At 42.8% G+C, this 17,767-nt stretch overlaps 1 protein-coding gene across 1 annotated transcript in view; it reads left to right on the top strand.

The window, feature by feature from the left end:
• The window catches only part of FAM135B (family with sequence similarity 135 member B), a 397,453-nt gene that overhangs the window by 341,722 nt on the left and 37,964 nt on the right, over window positions 1–17,767 (top strand). Inside the window, exons 16-17 of the mRNA XM_029592069.1 lie at window positions 272–438; window positions 12,587–12,678. Of these exons, the coding sequence (XP_029447929.1) occupies window positions 272–438; window positions 12,587–12,678 (259 nt within the window). The remainder of the gene's footprint in view (window positions 1–271; window positions 439–12,586; window positions 12,679–17,767) is intronic.

Raw genomic sequence — 17,767 nt, 5'->3', positions numbered from 1 at the left:
TTTCCTGCACAAACAGAACTGCAGAAACACTTTTATATCCTAATTAAAAGTAGCAATCTACATGATTAGATTTTTCCTTTAAAAAAAAACAACCTAACCCCATTTCTATATCATAATGTCATCACTGCTAATCTTTTGTTTTGTGCTGCTGAAAGAGAATTAGTTTGACATCAACAACAAAAACTACAGCATGATTTCCTGTGCATGCGCCTGTAATCATTCCATATATATTGTTGTATTACTCCATGTGGTTAATTAATGCTTTTTATAGCTTTTATCAAGCTAAAGAAAAATTCAGGAAAGAATTGAAGTTTGATGGGATTCTGTATAGTGAAGTACCTGCACTAGCTTCTGATGTGCCATATTTTCCACCAGAGGAAGAGGAAGAAAATTGGGAAGAAGGAATCCACCTGGTTATCTGTGTCCATGGGCTTGATGGTAAGAGCAGAAATCTTCAACATACAGGGGGAATTTTTAAATGGCTTATGTAGTTGCCAAGGATGCGTGTGCTTGTACCAGGCATACTTGTAGCTAATTTTCAATGATGGGCTAAGTACATAGGTTTATCTCTGAAAATAAAGTAGCATAAAGAATGTGAGCTAAAAGGGCCCAGGTACTCTTGTACCTTCTATTTGTGTGGGCAGCTTGATGTGGCAAAATAACACATTTGAAAATTGAATTACTTCAAAGGGGACCGATTTAGGTGTCTAACTTCAAAAGCTAAGGGGCCTAAACCCTTTAAAAATCGGCCTAATTGAGAAGATGGAAACAGGTCAGAGAAAGGCAAATAAAAAAAAAAATTACAGAGCCTGCAACACAAATCCCACAAAAAAGGAGTTAAAGCACTGAAAATATACTTACTGAAGGAAATAAGAGCAAGGTAAAATATGACAGAAAAATGTGACAGACTTAGTTTACAGGAAGGTGAGATTTTGCATAGAAAAAGAATTTCAGGGACAAATTGTCAAGCTATGAAACTTTAGGGAGGAAGGTTCATAGAAAACATGAGAACACAGTTCTTTCTCCAAGGACAAGCGATATGGCACTCCTCACATAGGGGTGACATCATCAGATGGAGCCTGGCACAGAAATTTTTAAAAGGTTTGAGCATGCCTTGATGGACATATGTAGCCCTAACCACTCCCTCAATCCCATGCAGGAACCCACAGTCTCATTTTTCTGCAGGTCATGGTTTCTCTCTCTCTTCAGTTACTGCTGTAGATTTTCCTCCAGAACCACAGAAGCTGTTTTTTGCAGGGCTCCATGTTGTGTTTTTCACATTCCTAGTTTTAGTTACATTTTTTTTATAGTTTCAAGTTTGTTTTTTTTTGTTTTTTTTCATTAGCCACTTGGTACACCGATATCAGTTGGATTTTTTCCTTCGCTTTCGAATAGTTTGATTATTGATTTTTTTGCCCAATTCCCCAGAAAGAGAAGGCGGCCAGTGGCTTTGACAGGTGCTCCCTCTGTGAAAGGGTCAAGTCTTTCACGGATTACCATGATATATGTATCCTTTGCTGAACACAGCATCTCGGGCTGTTCCCTGTGAAGGACCAGTTCATTATAACGTATGAGAGCACAGCTCCACTCAGAAATGTGTTTGGATCAGAGATAAATAGGTCTGCCTTGAGGCAGCCAAGGTGGCGAAATGATTGGCCAACATCGGTGGTTTTCTGCTCAATCTTTCTGATCTATTGAAGAGAATTATGGCGGTTTTTGTTCCGTCCTTCTGATCTATTGAAGAGAAATGCATTGTCATGATAAGTTCTCTATGTTATCTCTTAACAAAGAAAAATATATACAAGAATCAAATAGAAATGCAATGTGAAGATAAGTTTTCAATTTTATTATAAAATAATAAAACAAACAAAACAATTTTTTGGTAATTAAAGAGTATAGGTGTGTGGATGGAGTATAGGTGTCTGGATGGAGGTTTTTTTTGACCAATGATTGAATAAATCATGACATTAAGCTTTGGCTGAGGTCTTTTCCTCCTTTCCTCACATATTAGAATCCAGGATAATTTTTATAGTAAGCTTTGTTGTGAAAGATTTCTTTGGGTTTACAGGACCCATGACCATGACATCATTCCGAGCTGGATTAAATGGAAAAGTCCTTTGGGAGACTTAAGCCTGGCCCATTAATATTAGATTTGTGTTAAATCAGATATATAATCCAAGCGAACAAATCAATGGTAAAGTTCTTGTGAGGGATAATACTCAAATTTTAAGCTACCAAGTAACACTGTTACTAATTAGCCAGCAATGACATCATCCATGCCATTTCATGAAAATAAAAACATATTTTTGAGGAGTTTTTAAAATGCTTTATTGTGGTCATTAAAACAGTCATATAGAGATGATAAAAACTTCATTATTGATTACGTGAGCTTCCATTTAGACAAAGTTATCTGAATCCACGCTGATACTTAACATACCCAACATGGGCCACGTTTTGAAATTGAAAATTTCTTCTTCAGAGGAAAGTTAACATTATTCCTGCTACACCACCACTGGCAAGATTTAGAGTTATTCCTGCTATATCACTAAATGGCTGCTGGAAAAACCGCACCGTACTTGTTTCAATCTGGACGAAAGTAATAACCCCCAACTGGAATTGGAGCTCTTTATCTATGTTCATTAAGAAACACCAGTGTCTCGAGTCTATTTCTCAATTGAAGCAAATTACCATAATGACTGCCATTTGATTTCTTCATAAAGGCCGAATGGAGCCACAGACTTAAGTATAAAAATCTAATATTGTTCTTTTGAATTTAAAGCTGCTTCTTGGTCTCCTCCCCTTTGTAAAGCTGGGATATGATCGATGATAGTCCTTCTGAAATTGGAAAAAGTGTGACCCTCAGAAATGCAATGTTGTACTAACGGAGCATTCAATTGACGTGTATGTTTTCTGCTCCTATGCTCAATCAATCGTCTTTGGACACATCGTTTGCTGCAACTGATGTATAATTTAGAGCAAGGACATAGGAGAGCGTGCACTACATAAGTGGTGTTCCAGTCTATAAGAAACTTACGTTGCACAACAATCCATTCTGTACCAGTCATAGAAAGATTGCAGAAATTACATTGATTACAATGTAATTTCTATGCATAACATTCTTTAAAAAATGGTATGCATAGAAAAGACATGCCAGTGCTTTCTTAATAGTTGATGCAATATCCATAGCTTTATCGGTGTATTCAAAACACAGATTAAAGGATTATCAAATGATTGTGTTCTGTATAACAGCAGTGATTCCCGGTCAAAATAAAGTACCTTTTTAAAAGTCCTCTTCAATACAATTGCTCTCCTATTTCCTTGCCCTAAATTATATATCGGACGCACTAAAAGATGTGTTTGATTGAGCATAGGAGCAGAACACATACACTTCAGCTGAATGCTCCATTAGTACAACATTGCACTTCTAAGGGTCACCCTTTCTCTGATTTCAGATGGACTGTCATCGACCATATCCTGGCTTTACAAAGGGGAGGTGACCGAGAAGAGGTTTTAAATTCAAAAGAACAAGATTGGATTTTTACATTTAAGTCTGTGGCTCCATTCAGCCTTAATGAAAAATCAAATGGCAGTCATTATTGTAATTTGCGAAATAGACTTGAAACACTGGTGTTTCTTAATTAAAATAAAGAGCTCTTGTTCTGGTTGGGGTTATTACTTTTGTCAAGGTCAAGACAAGTACGGCATGGTATTTCCAGCAGCTGTTTGTCAGCGGTGATATAACAGGAATAACTAATTCTTGCCAGCAGGAATAATGTTAATTTTCCCCAAAGAAGAAATTTTCAATTTCAAAACACGGCCTAATGTGTATGTTAAGGATAAGCAAACACCGCGTGAATTCAGATGTTTGATTAAATGGAAGTTCACGTTATCAATAATGAAGTGTTTATCTCTACAAGTCTGTTTTTAACCACCATGATAAACATTCAAAAAACTCAAAACATGTTTTTATTTTCATGGCATGAATAGAGGGGGACAATAATGTCATTGCTGGCTAATCAGTTAAGGTGTTACTGGTAGCTTAAAATTTGAGCATTATCTCTTGCCTGCACTTATTATTGTTTTGTTCGCTTGAACTATATATCAACTGATATATAGGATTTAACACAAATCTATGGTGTTTCATCTGTCCACGGATCTTTTTTCAGTAGCCATCAACATTAGAGGCATTGATATCAAGGTACAAGCTGGGGCTGCTAGGGGACGATTCCTCACAGTCCTAGGCCCCACTCTATCAGATCTAAAATGAAGACGAAACAGATCATGTAAGCTGCTGCTGCTGCTTTGCCTACTACACATTCCCTGGCCTCTCCTTGTTCAGCGTCCTGCTGTAAGGTTAAAGTACCACAGATGCAACCTGGTCTCTTCCTCCGGCTCTGTCTCTCTGTTCATTTTGCAATTGTTGTCTTTTTCCCCAGACAGAAAGAAAAACAAAAAAGGGAAGAAAATAATTCTTCTCTTTACCTGATCTCTGGGTGTCTCACCTTGGGGTGCCATTCCTGCAAACTTACTTTTGATCCTGCCTACCCTACTCCTGCTGCTGCTGCTGCTACCGCCCTACTCGCTGCCAATACCCTGCTTCTCTCTTGATTCAGCGTCTTGCTATGACAACATAGTACATTGGTGTGGCCTGGCCTAGTCCTCCCACCCTGCTCATGGGTATATTTTATCCCCAGAGTAAAAAAAAAAATTTAAAAAGAAAAAATAAACCTTTCTCCTCACATCCCCTCCTCTTTCCTGGTTTAGCTCTTAGCTATGTTGATTTGCTACTGTTACTGCCTGGCTTGCTCATGGGGTTTTGATGCCGGTCTTCCTTGCTGCCAACCCCTTACCGTACCGTGGGATTCTGATGTTTCTGTGGTGTTTGCTATACCCTAACTCTATACCTTAGGGGTTTTGATGTCATTTCTGACTTGCTGCCATACCCTTGACTCCTTCACCTTGAAGGTTTTGATGCTACTCTTCTTCCTTTCATACCCCTGAATCTATGTTTTTGGGGGTATTTGATGCCCCTCTGCCTTGCTTCCATATACTAATGCTTCATCACTCTGCTTGATGCCATACCCCTGACCTTAAGATCTTCCTACTACTATTGTTGGTGCCACATTTACCCCTCTTTTCTTGCCTTGGGCTGTTCATACCTCTGTTTAAAAAAATACAAATGTGATGGCAGTAAAAGATCATATGACCTATCTAGTCTGCCCTTCCATACCAACTACTCAGCTGTACAATCCATACCACTCCCTCAGAACCCCTGTGCTCATACCATGCTTTCTTTAATTCAGATACCATCCTTGTCTCTACAATCTCCACTGGAAGCCTATTCTTTGCATCCACCACCCTGTTTGTAAATTAATATTTCCGTAGATTACTCCTGAGTCTGCTCTTGACCCAATGCCCTCAAAATTCTTTAAATATTCTGAATCAGGCTTAGTTCAATACATTACAAGCATTGTGAACACAAGCCTTAGGCAAGGTTATCAGCCTGTTTTGTTGAACCTAGCAAGGGTATTATTATTTATTAAAGAGAAACTTTGGATCCAATAGGCATTAATCATTTCAGGCCTGCTTCCAGTCTATCCTTTGTTTCAAAGGTGATAGAAAAGGAGGTGTCCAATTAATTATTCAACTTTGTAGTTAAGACTGGTTTACCATCCTAGGCAGTTGGACTTTCATCAAGGTCACAGCACACAGTCTGTCTTGGTGTTCTTAATGAATGAGCTCAAAATGAAATCTGATAAAAGCAAGGATGCACTCATCTTCCTAGAGATGAGTGCAGCATTCAGAATTATTAACCATAAGCATTTAATCCTCAAATTAAAGAAACTGGCATACATGTGGTTTTTTTTTTCCTTTTAGGGAAGTAGATCCTATGAAGTTAACTGGGATCAGATTTGTTGTCTCCACCTGTTTTAGCATATCGAATGCCCAAGGATCAGTTTTATCACCCATATTATTCAATATGGGGCAGATTTTAAAACTTATGCGCGGGCGTAGATTTGTTCGCACAACCCGGCGCGAACAAATCTATGCCCGATTTTATAACGGCGCGCGCAAGGGGGTGCACACGTGCACCTTGCGCGCGCCAAGCCCCGATGACTGTCCCCGTTCCCTCCAAGGCCGCTCCGATTTTAGAATTTTTTTTCCAGCCCCTCCCTTCCCCTATCTAACCCACCCCCCCAGCCCTACCTAAATCCCCCCCACCTTATTTTATTTCTTATGCCTGCCAGAGGCAGGCGTATCTTGCACGAACCCCCGACATGGCCGGAATGGAGGAGAGCTTGGGGCATGCCCCCGGACCACCGTCATGCCCCCGAACCTGCCCCCGGACCGCTGTAACGCCCCCGGACCACCGTCATGCCCCCGAACCTGCCCCCGGACCGCCCACTTTTGAAAGCCCCAGGATTTACGTGCGTCCCAGGGCTTGCGCATGCCGCCAAGCCTATGCAAAATAGGCTCGGCGCGCAGGAGCATATTTTCTCAGGTTACACGCATATGTTACACGCGTAGTCTTTGAAAATCTGCCCCTATATATTTAGATTCACTGGTGACTCTAATTCAGTGTATGGTTTACTTCTTTTGTTCTTTTTATACTGATATCATCCAATTCATCACACAATTAGATCCTGGTAGTCCATAGCTGAAATTTAATGATTGTTTGTACAAAATTACATGTTGTTGCTTTTCTCACAAATTAAAGGTAAATCCTAATAAATCAGAAACTTTGTGGGTTTCAAGAAGGAATACCTCTATGCCTTGTCTTATGTAGATGGAAGGAATGTAGATATTTCCCAAGAGGGTTGTACCCACCCTTGGGATTAAAATTGATTCTTAGCTTACATTTTCTAGCCAAGTCTTTATCCTGGTATAATGTTCATTCTACTTCTTGCAGTATATCCATTGCCTAAAGCCTTTCATAGAACAGCATTTTCAAACTCTGAAAAATGCCTTGGTTCTGAGTCAATTAGACAATTGCAATGTCCTATATCAAAGCTTATCATTGACATCAACTAAACAAGTTTATAGTTATTACAAAACCTAGCAGTCTAATTTATTTTTGGCTCTAAGAAATCTGACCATGTCACCCCCATTGCTTGTAGAATTTGTGGCTTCCTATACTTTATAGAGTAAAGTTAAGATTCTTTACCCATTTTTTTAAAGCATTGTGCATTGTAAGGGATCAGCCAAGTTATTTGGCCATTCTCCTTATCTCATATAAACTGGTCAGAGCCCTTCAATCATTCCAAGCTGATTTGCTGAGACTATCATATCGTACAGAGATTAAATTAGAATCAATTAGACAAACCTGTTTTGCTTATCAAAACCTGGCACACCTTACCTTTGGAAGTGCACTACAAGTCAAATTATCAAAAATGTAGAAAAGGGTAAAAAGGTGACTGTTCCAAAAGGCATTCAAATAAAAGTAAATTTGGATTTTTATTTCTGCTGTTTATATGTTAAGTTTAATTATGCATGTGTCACTGTATATCACTTCAAACAGTTTATTTGAACTGGGAAAGTGTTAGATAAGAAATTTTAAATAAATAAATAAATTTGTATCTGATTAGAGGGTTGCTTAACTTTAGTTTATTAATTGTACAACCAGCTTAGGTTTAAGTTTTTAGAGATTTTGTTGATATATGTTATTTGTTGTATTTTGTTTCATTTATGTTTTGTTTAATTTTTATATTGTTATTTTATCGTTCATTACTTTGATTTTATTTTAGGCAGATAAATTAAAAAAAACTAAACATTTCAATTCACCTATGGTGCTTACTGACTATTGGTCTTGCCACATCAGTTTGATGCTTTACTCACTTGCATCTTTCATGGTCCCTTGGGGTCTTCATGCCACTGTTGCTTGTGCCCTTTGCCCTCTTTTGGAGCCTTGGGTGCTGCTTTGCTCCTTTCATGATGGCTTTGACTGTTGATACCTCTGTTTGGGCTACTTTGCTCTCTCACAGTGCATTGGGCTATTCATGTCACTCTTGGTGCCAGTTTGCCCAATCCTTGATATCTTGGTATACCCCTTCCTCTGCTACTGATATCTATCTGCAAATTTTACTAAACTTGAATTGAAAATCATAATTTTGGATCTCAGAATAGTATGCATTGCTTCCCTTATTGACTTTAAATGTTTTTTGTTTTTTTTCATTATTGGTGCATACAAAGAAAATATATGAATGAAATTGAAATTTTTTTCTGTGCGCATCCCTGGTGGGAAACATCAAGGCTCATAGTTTCAGAATAATGGTAGCTGCAGTAGCCCTCTTAAGATCAGTTTCCATGGAAGAGATCTGCAAGGCTGCGATGTGGAATTCTCTTCACCCTTGTACTTGCATTACTGCTTGGACAGGGATCCTGACTCAACACTAGGTCTGGCCAATCTGTACTGCAGAGTCTCTGAGATTTGGAACCCAACTCTGTCCCTCCTAGGACCTGTAATTTTGATTCCAGTCAATAAAATAGCCCGTTGCTCCCAAAATTGCTTTTGCCCATTGTTTTTTTTTCCCCTTTTTTCATTTGGGGCAGTCTGTATCTAAGGGTTCCCCAAGTATGAGGATTGTCATCTTGCTTGTGCTCAGAGAAAGCAGAGTTGCTTACCTAAAACAGATGTTCTCCGAAGCTAGCAGGATGCCAGTCTTCAGAAAACCCCTCCCACTTCCACTTGGAGTTGATTTCTCTATCATGGACTGAGGGGCCCCACATGAGATACAGGCGAGTAGTTAGCAGCTTTGAAGTCAATCTTTTATGCCAGGCTCCAGCTTATACGCCGTGTGAGGACTGACATCCTTCTGTCCTCAGAGAAAGGCCAAGAGAGACTTTGAGAAAAAGCTTGACAGTGAGACAAAAACTAATTAAAAAAAACCTTTTTTTTAAGTGCATTTGAAGCTAAAAACTTGTGAAAGGAGTCAGTTGGGCCTCTAGATGACCGAGGGGCAAAAGGAGTGCTCAGGGGAGGACAAAAAAATAAAAATAAACTTTGCCTCGGTCTTTACAAAGGAGGGTGTTGGGAACTTACATGCACCTGAAACATTTTTTAATGGTGAAGATTCTGAGCAACTAAAACAAATATCTGAGACAGTGGAGGATTTAATAGATCCCATTGACAAACTAAAAAGTAACAAATCACCAAGACTGGATGGCATCCATCCCAGAGTTTTAAAAGAACTAGAACATGAAATCACTAACCTGTTCAGTCTTTAACCTAGCATTTAAAACAGCCACAATTCCTGAAGACAGGAAGATCGCCAATGTGATGCTGATTTTTAAAAAAGGCTCCAAGGGTGATCTGGGAAACTATAGACTGGTGAGCTTGATGTCTGTGCCCAACAAAATGGTAGACACAATTCTTAAAAACAAAATCACTGCACATATAGATAGACCTAGCTTTATGGAAAAGAGTCAACACGTTTTTATTAAGGGAAGTCTGTGCTTACCAATCTCTTAGAATTTTGAAGGTGTAAAATATGTGGATTAAGGTGAACTGTTTGATATAAAAGGGTAGAATTTAATAAAGTACGCCCGTGCGCACTTTTGTTCGCGCACCAGGCGCGAACAAGAGTAGCCACGCGTATCCTTTAAAATCCGGGGTCGGTGCGCGCAAGGCTGTGCAAAATCGGCAGCCTGCGTGCACCGAGCCGCGCAACCTGCCTCCGTTCCCTCCGAGGCCGCTCCGAAATCGGAGCGGACTCGGAGGGAACTTTCCTTCCACCCCCCCCCCAGGCACCTTCCACTCCCTTCCCCTACCTAACCCCCCCCCAGCCCTATCTAAACCCCCCCCCTACCTTTGTTTGAAGAGTTACACCTGCCCCGGCTGCACGATTCCCCGGCCCGGGAGCTGTTTCGGAGGCCTCGACCATGCCCCCGGAACGCCCCCGGCTGGAACCACGCCCGCGGCCCCACCCCAGATGACGTGCCACCACGACACGCCCCCGACATGCCCCCCTAGCAAAGCCCCGGGACTTACGCAAGTCCCAGGGCTTCCGCGCGCCACCGAGCTTATTCAACATAGGCTCGGTGCGTGCAGGGGGAGGTTGGGGCAGGTTTTCGGGGGTACACGCGTATCTTACACGCGTACCCCTTTGAAAATCTGCCCCATTAGTGTATTTGGATTTTCAGAAGGCATTTGACAATGGCCCCCATGAGAGACTGCTCGGGGAAATTACAGAGTCATAGGATAGGAGGTAGTGTTCTATTATGGAGTGGTAAATGGCTAAAAGGCTGGAAACAGAGGGTAGGACTAAAGGTTCAGTTTACCAAATGGAGAAAGGTCATTAGTGGAATGCCACAGGAATCAGTACTGAAACCTGTGCTGTTTAACATATTCATAAATGATTTGGAAAAGGAAATGATGATTGAGATGATCAAATTTGCATATGATACTAAATTATTCAAAATTCCTAAAGTAGCAGCAGATTGTGGTTATCCAGACTTGATTTCTGTATCTACCATTCACTGTTCCCATTGACAATACTTTATTAATGAATAATGACAATTTACCATTTAGTCTCATGTGTTCATTACTTTTGTAGTACTATCAAAAGTTCTTATTTAGTTTTATTCAATCAAACTTTCTATAACACATTGCTCCTACTAATATGAAACTGGGCAAACCACAAGAAGGTGGTAATTTTGTAATAGCTTGCATAAGAAAGTCAGCAAATACATGCTTGTAGAATTGAGCAGTTGATGTGGATGGGCAGACTAGACAGTGTGGATGGTCTTTTTCTGCCATAATGCCATTTGCTTTGAAAATTATCCCCCTGAAACTACCAACACACACTTAACCTGCTAATTTGTTCACAGGAAAATCAAAAATATGTGCATAAGTTCAAACCCCCTCCCTTGCCCCGCCCCTGCGAGGGCCTCTCACTCCAGGTAAACTATGCACATATAGGGGTGCATTTTAAAAGAGTTACTTAAAGGCCATATATAAGTGAGTGACTCGTATTTTAAGAGCACAAATTACACGCTTATATGCGCATGTGCGAGGAAAAAAAATAAAAAGGGGGGTGGAGTTGTAGCGTGGCCGGCACGTTCCGGGACGGGGCCAAAATTTACACAGGTAAATCCGTATTTTAAATCTGACAGCCGCAGTGCACACCAGGCTGTTAGCTGTGCATGTTTACTTTTGCTCTTCAGGAAGTGTAAGTCTGCATAAATCTCTGTTTTCGCCCAAAATGTCAGGATGAGGGGTCTGGGTCAACTGGGTGGGGGCGGGGGAGGGGGGCGTGTAAGCTGAAGAACCAGAGGGGTCTGTATGATTTCTAGACAGACTGGTCAAATTGGTGGACTAATTATGAACCACTTAGATAAATATTTTAAATAAATAAATAAATACATAAATAAATTGTTAAAACTAGGAATGTTCTTCAGGCGAGCATATTTTAAAATTCGCTTAGCTCTGCATATTAAAGCTAACAAAGTCTTAAGGAAGGTATGAGAAATACGTTTGCTCGCGTAACAGTTTAAAATTAGGAGCACACACATGTGCAGTACGTGGTAGGTGTCTTCAGTCAAATGCACGCAACTACAAGCATGACTTAAAATTCCAGTGTATGTGCGCTTGCACGCCCATATGTGCATATATGGGCACCCACGTTCTCATTTTATAGGACTTATGTGCATAATTACCCGCATATCAGGCAATTGTATAACAAGCCATTTTCACTGTGGTTTACCTGCGGAAATGGTTTTGAAAACGATCCTCTTAGGGCAATTTTCAAAGCCATTTCCACAGATAAAACATGGTTTACCTGTGGAAATGTAGAGTTTGAAAAATGCCTGCCCTGTATGCAGGTAAAAGTATATGCATAGAGCTTCTGGGAACACTGAGAGGAGAGGATCACCTTGCTGGTGGCTGAAAGGAATCAGTAAGTTCGGCTTGGGAAATTTTTTAAAAGTACTGGGGAGAAGTAAACTATTGGGGTATATTAATTAGTGTGTTTGTGCTTTAAATAGTCAGTAAGGCAGCTAATAAACAGTGTGTTTGTATTACTAGCATCAGTAGCATGGAATATACTTAGTGTTTGGGTACTTGACAGGTACTTGTAGCCTGGATTGGCCACTTTTGGAAACAGGATGCTGGGCTTGATGGACTCTTGGTCTGACCCAGTATGGCAATTTCTTATGTTATGTAATGGCAGAAAAAGACCATATAGCCCATCTAATCTGACCATAGAAACCAACTGCTGAACTCTACAATCCCTACCCCTTCTTCAGAGATACCCTGCACGTACCCCATGCTTTCTTTCATTCAGATACTGTCCTTTTCTCCAGCTCCTCCACTGGAAAAGAAACCTGCAATGGAAAGAGGTATTCCCTGGAGGTGGAGGCATGCATTAAGTTTTCTATGGAAAAGTAGCCACTCAAATTAGTAGGTATAAATATGAGTAGGTTGTTTTCTTTGGGTAATTTTCAATGTGAAAGTTTACTTTGAAAATTCATGCAAACTCTACAGGTAAAACTTACCCCCAAACTTTGCACTTATGCTGATATTCATAAAATTACCCCCTAAATAGGTAAACTGCCTGGGTTGCTCAAAGCATTGAAAATGTATTTTTAGGTAATAGCGCAGATCTACGACTGGTGAAGACATTTATTGAGTTGGGACTTCCTGGATCAAAACTGGATTTCCTAATGTCTGAAAAAAACCAGGTATGTGCAAAGGGTTATTTATTTTTTCACCCATAATCTAAAATCAAACAGAACGGCATTTATAGAAAGTGGAAATATTAAGGTCAATATTCAGTAAGCCAGCGAGCAGCAAAGTTAGCTGGAGAAAGTTATGTGCATAACGTTATCCAAATATTCATTGATATTTATACGCGTAAGTCTGCTGCCAAATATTTCTGAATAAAGTTAAAGCTGAATTAGTTGAAATGATTGGGCAGACGAGATATGATCCTTTTCTGCAGTCATGCTTCTGTGTATGGGCCATATGCTGACTCAGTCCCTACGCACTCTGTCTTGACATAACAAGTGTGCCAGGACTCGAATCAGAGCTCTGAGGTTTATTTGGTTACAAGAAGTAAAGGAAGGACTAGTTAGAGGAGTGAAGTGGGAATTGCAAGTCTGCAGGGAACCCAGCACTACTCCAGCCCCATTAGATCCAAAGCAGCCTCCACTTAAATAATAGTGAAGGCCACTGCTATAAGGCAGCAGTGAGCAATTCCGGTCCTCAAGAGCTGCAAACCAATTGGGTTTTCAGGAAATCCCTAACGAATATGCATGAGAGAGATTTATATGCATTCTGCCTCAGTTGTATGCAAATATATTTCATGCATGTTCATTAGGGATATCCTGAAAACCCGACTGGTTTGTGGCCCTTGAGGACCATAATTGCCCACTCCTGCCTCTAGGGTATATTTATTTATTTAAATTTTTCAGTCTCATTTTATTTGGCTTTTGGTTAGCCATTCTCTGATCTGTCTCGAGCTTGTCTATCATTTTGAAGGTGAAGCATCCAGAATTAGACATAATATTGTACGTAAAGTCTCACCAATGACTTGTACAGAGGTATTACCATCTACGTTTTGCTTCTTTTTATGTCTCTCCCTATGCACCCCACCATCCTTCTGGCTCTGGCCACTATCTTAACACATTTTTGCTATTTTGAGATCATCAGACATGATCACTATAAGGTTTGTCTCCTGATCTGTGCTCATCGTGTACCACGCCATTGGATTTCTGCACCCCAAATGCACGAGACTGTAATTTTTGTATTGAACCAGGCACTCAGCCATTCCTCAAGCTTATTTATATCATTTCTCATTCTATTTACTTCCTTGGAGTGACCTCACTGTTCTAGATTTATCATCTGCAAAAAGGCAAATTTTTCCTTCCTGCCCCTCCACAGTATCACTCAGAAACAATATTGAACAAAACCAGTCCCAAGAAAGATACCTGAGGCATTCCATTAATCAATTTTCCTTCATCAGAATAAATTCCATTGCCCTCTAGAATTCATTCTGAGAAAAGAAAAGTGATTAACAGAATGCCTCAGGGATCTGTCTTGGGGCCAGTTCTATTATTGAAGTTGCAAAATAGGTATGCAAATTATCACCTTTACTTCCAATAATTGTAGACTCCTAATTCAGCATGCAAACAGTACCATAAAAATTCAGTATATGTTTTCAACAATATTTTACCAACTTTATTATTGTTGTGGTTCCCGGCCGCGGCAGACCACGGCCGGTCCCCCCTACCCCAGCCGGTGCAACATGTCCTGCTCCGGGGCCGGCCAACCACAGCCTCCCACGCGGCTCTAAACGCCACCGTCCTGCTTCCTGCGGAGCTCTCCCTAGGCGCACATGTGAGGCTCCGCCTCTTAAAAGGGACCATGGCGGGAAACTTCGTCCCGGCCCCGATGGATGACGTCAAGACTGAGGGGTATTTAAACCTTGCCTCAGTCTCCAGATCTTTGCCTTAGCCACAGGTCATCACCTCGGAGTGTTAGTTGCTGCATCCTGATGTCTTCTGGTTCCTGCCTGCAGTTCCTGATCCTGTTCCTGATTCTGATCCTGGTCCTGATCCTGCCCTGCTCCAGTCCTTCGCTCCCGGTCCAGTCCCGGCATTCCAGTTCCTGCTTTTCTGCCCGACCAGTGTTCCTGACTCCGATTCTCTCCTCGACCTCCAGTTCCTGGGCTTCCTTCTCGGCTTGATCTCCTGGTTCCAACTTTGGCTCGTCCCTTGTTCCCGCTTGTCTGCTGCCTGTCTCAACCCCTGGCCTGGTTCTCTCGTCTTCGTCTGTTTGCTGCCTGCCCCGGATCTTTGGATTGTACTCTCGTTCTGCACTTCTGCCAGCCCTGACCTCGCCTTCACCCACCGTCACTTCCGTCTCGTCGAGGCAACCCGCACCTAAGGCCTGCTGGTCCCGGCACCCAAGGGATCAACCTGCGGGAAATGAGGGCTGGTATAGGGGAAGCTCCAGTCGGGTTGACCTCACCTGTACCACCAACCGACAACGAGGGTCATCCCTCTGTGGTGCTAACCCTCGTCCCAGCTCAAGGGTCCACAGTCATGACAGTTTGTTAAGGCAATGGACCCGGTGGATTTGTCTGGCCTACAGGCCATCCCCGGTATGGCCCAATGCCTGCAGCAGCAACAGCAGTGTTTGGATGTCCTGGCAGCTACAGTCAAGCGCCTGGCCAACCGCCTGGACCCCTCTGCTATGTTTGGGGCCTCTGCTCCTCCGCCGGTGATCTCTTCGCCACCTTCTCTGCTCCTGCATCTGCCTGCTCCACCCCGGTACGCCGGGGATCCAAAGCAATGCCGGGGGTTTTAAACCATTGCTTCATGAGGTTTTCCCTCCAACCTACTCAGTTCCCCAATGATCAGGTTAAGACCACGTTCATCCTCTCCCTGCTGGATGGCAAAGCCCTGGCCTGGGCCTCCCTGTTCTGGGAACGCGGGGATGCCATCCTTGGAGACCTGCCCCGGTTCGTCCAAACATTTCAGCAAGTATTTGATGAGCTACTCAGTCCACTGCTGCTTCGGAGCTGCTCCATCTCTGCCAGGACTCCCGTACTCTGGCCGAGTACACCATGGAATTCCACACCCTAGCGTCCGAATTGGGCTGGCGAAATAACAGCCTGTGGAGTATCTTTCTTGAAGGGCTGGCTTCCAGAATAAAGGATGAGCTGCCCGCCCGGGAGTTACCTGAGGAACTGGAGGCACTCATTGACCTGGTAGGCCGAATTGATAGGCGCCTTCAGCAATGCCTGAGGGAGCTGAAGCCAGGACATCGAGTGGTTTCCTTGGCTCCATCGTTCTCTCATCATCTGGCCTCTCCAGCCACAATTAGACCCCGCCGGTTTGCAGCGAGGAACCTATGCAGATAGGTCGAAGCCATTTAACCACCGAAGAGAAGCAAAGGCGCAGGTCTCTTGGACTCTGTTTGTATTGCAGCAATAAAGGCCACCTATTAGCCCAATGCCCAGAACGTCCAGGAGACTCTCAGGCCTAGGTATCATAGGGGAGCAGATCCTAGGCTGCATCTATCCCACTCCCCAATGCACAGTACCAGTGACCCTCCAATTCTCTGGGGGATCTTTCACGACTCTGGCCTTTATTGACTCCGGGGCCGGAGGAAATTTCATTTTGGCTGAACTAGTTGAGCAACGATAGCTTCCTGTGGTCCATCGCACACTACTGCTACTGGTCTCTTCCATCCAGAGGGATCCTCTAATTGGATAAATCTCCTCCTGCACGGCTCCTGTGACTCTCCATAGAGTACTCCATGAAGAGGAGATCTCCTTCCTCATCCTTGAAAAGGCCATTCATCTGGTGGTGTTGGGACTCCCGTGGTTGTGTAAGCACTCTCCTACCATCAAATGGGAAACTCTGCAGATTGCTGCATGGGGTTCTGATTGTTTCTCCACCTGCCTACGGAGTTTGCCTCAACCTCAGCTCCTGTTTGCCACCACCACACTACCTTTAAAACCACAATATGCTGACTACTCCAATGTATTTGCTAAAGAAAAGGCGGAGACCCTGCCGGAGCATCGCATCTTCGATTGTGCAATTGACCTCCTACCTGACACAATTCCACCCTGTGGTCAGGTGTATCCGTTGTCGCTACCCAAGACCCAAGTGATGTCTCAATATATCAAAGAGAACCTTGCTAGAAGCTTCATCTGCCCTTCCATGTTCCCAGTGGGCGCTGGATTCTTTTTTGTGGCCAAGAAGGATGGCTCATTAAGACCCTGCATTGCTTATTGGGGTCTCAACGCCATTACTCGCTGGGACCGCTACCCACTCCCACTCATTCCAGAGCTCTTGGACCGTCTCCAGGGAGCCAAGATCTTCACGAAGTTGGACCTTTGTGGGGCCTACAATCTGGTTCTAATCAAGCCTGGAGACAAATGGAAGACCGCCTTTAATACACGTGATGGCCATTACGAGTACCTGGTAATGCCTTTTGGCTTGTGTAACACACCGGCGGTCTTCCAAAACCTAATGAATGAAGTCTTCAGGGACATGCTTCACAATTGTGTGATAGTCTACCTTGATGAAGACCTAATTTATTCCAAGGACCTGACTACCCATCGTGCTGAAGTTCGCCAGGTTCTTCAGCATCTAAGAGACAACCGTTTATTCGCTAAATTGGAGAAGTGTTTCTTCGAACAGGAGTCCTTACACTACAAAAAGGGTTTTAATGTAGTTCTGTAGCCTCACCGGCTACAGCCTTGCAATAAGGCCTGGTTGTCCTTACAAGCCCCCAAGCCTAACTGCTTAGGTTCTCCTTAGCAAGCTCAGAATTAAACAGCATTTAAACCACAATTCCTTTCCAACCTTTCTCAAACATCCTTTTATAAACCCCGGATTTACCATCCCCTAACCTCCTGGTTATTACACCTCCATAGAGGAACAGCTGGAGCTTTCCTCTCCCCAGCTTACCTCCATCTCCTCCTCCTCAGACTCTGAGGAACCGGGCTTTTGTGGCCAGCTCCACCACGGTGGCACGCCCTCTTCCTCAGCTTCCATAGACTCTGCTGAGTCATAGGGATCAGTCCCTATTTCCTCCACCTGTTCCTGCTCCCTCTCCAGCCAGGGGTCAGGTGTCGGTTCAGGGAACCTGGGAAGTGTAACCTTTGCTACTTTCCTCAGCGCCCTCCGGTGGGTAGGTTTGGTACTGCCAGCTTCTGCTTTTCTATGTCCAGGCTGTTTCTGCCCCTGGCCAGGTCGTACTGCATCACAGTACACTATGCTCGAAAGTAGGAAAATTGGTTAGTGTGCAATAACT

The sequence above is a fragment of the Rhinatrema bivittatum genome, chromosome 2 (assembly GCF_901001135.1).
Source record: "Rhinatrema bivittatum chromosome 2, aRhiBiv1.1, whole genome shotgun sequence".
NCBI lineage: Eukaryota > Metazoa > Chordata > Amphibia > Gymnophiona > Rhinatrematidae > Rhinatrema > Rhinatrema bivittatum.
This window is presented reverse-complemented; position numbering and strand designations above follow the sequence as displayed.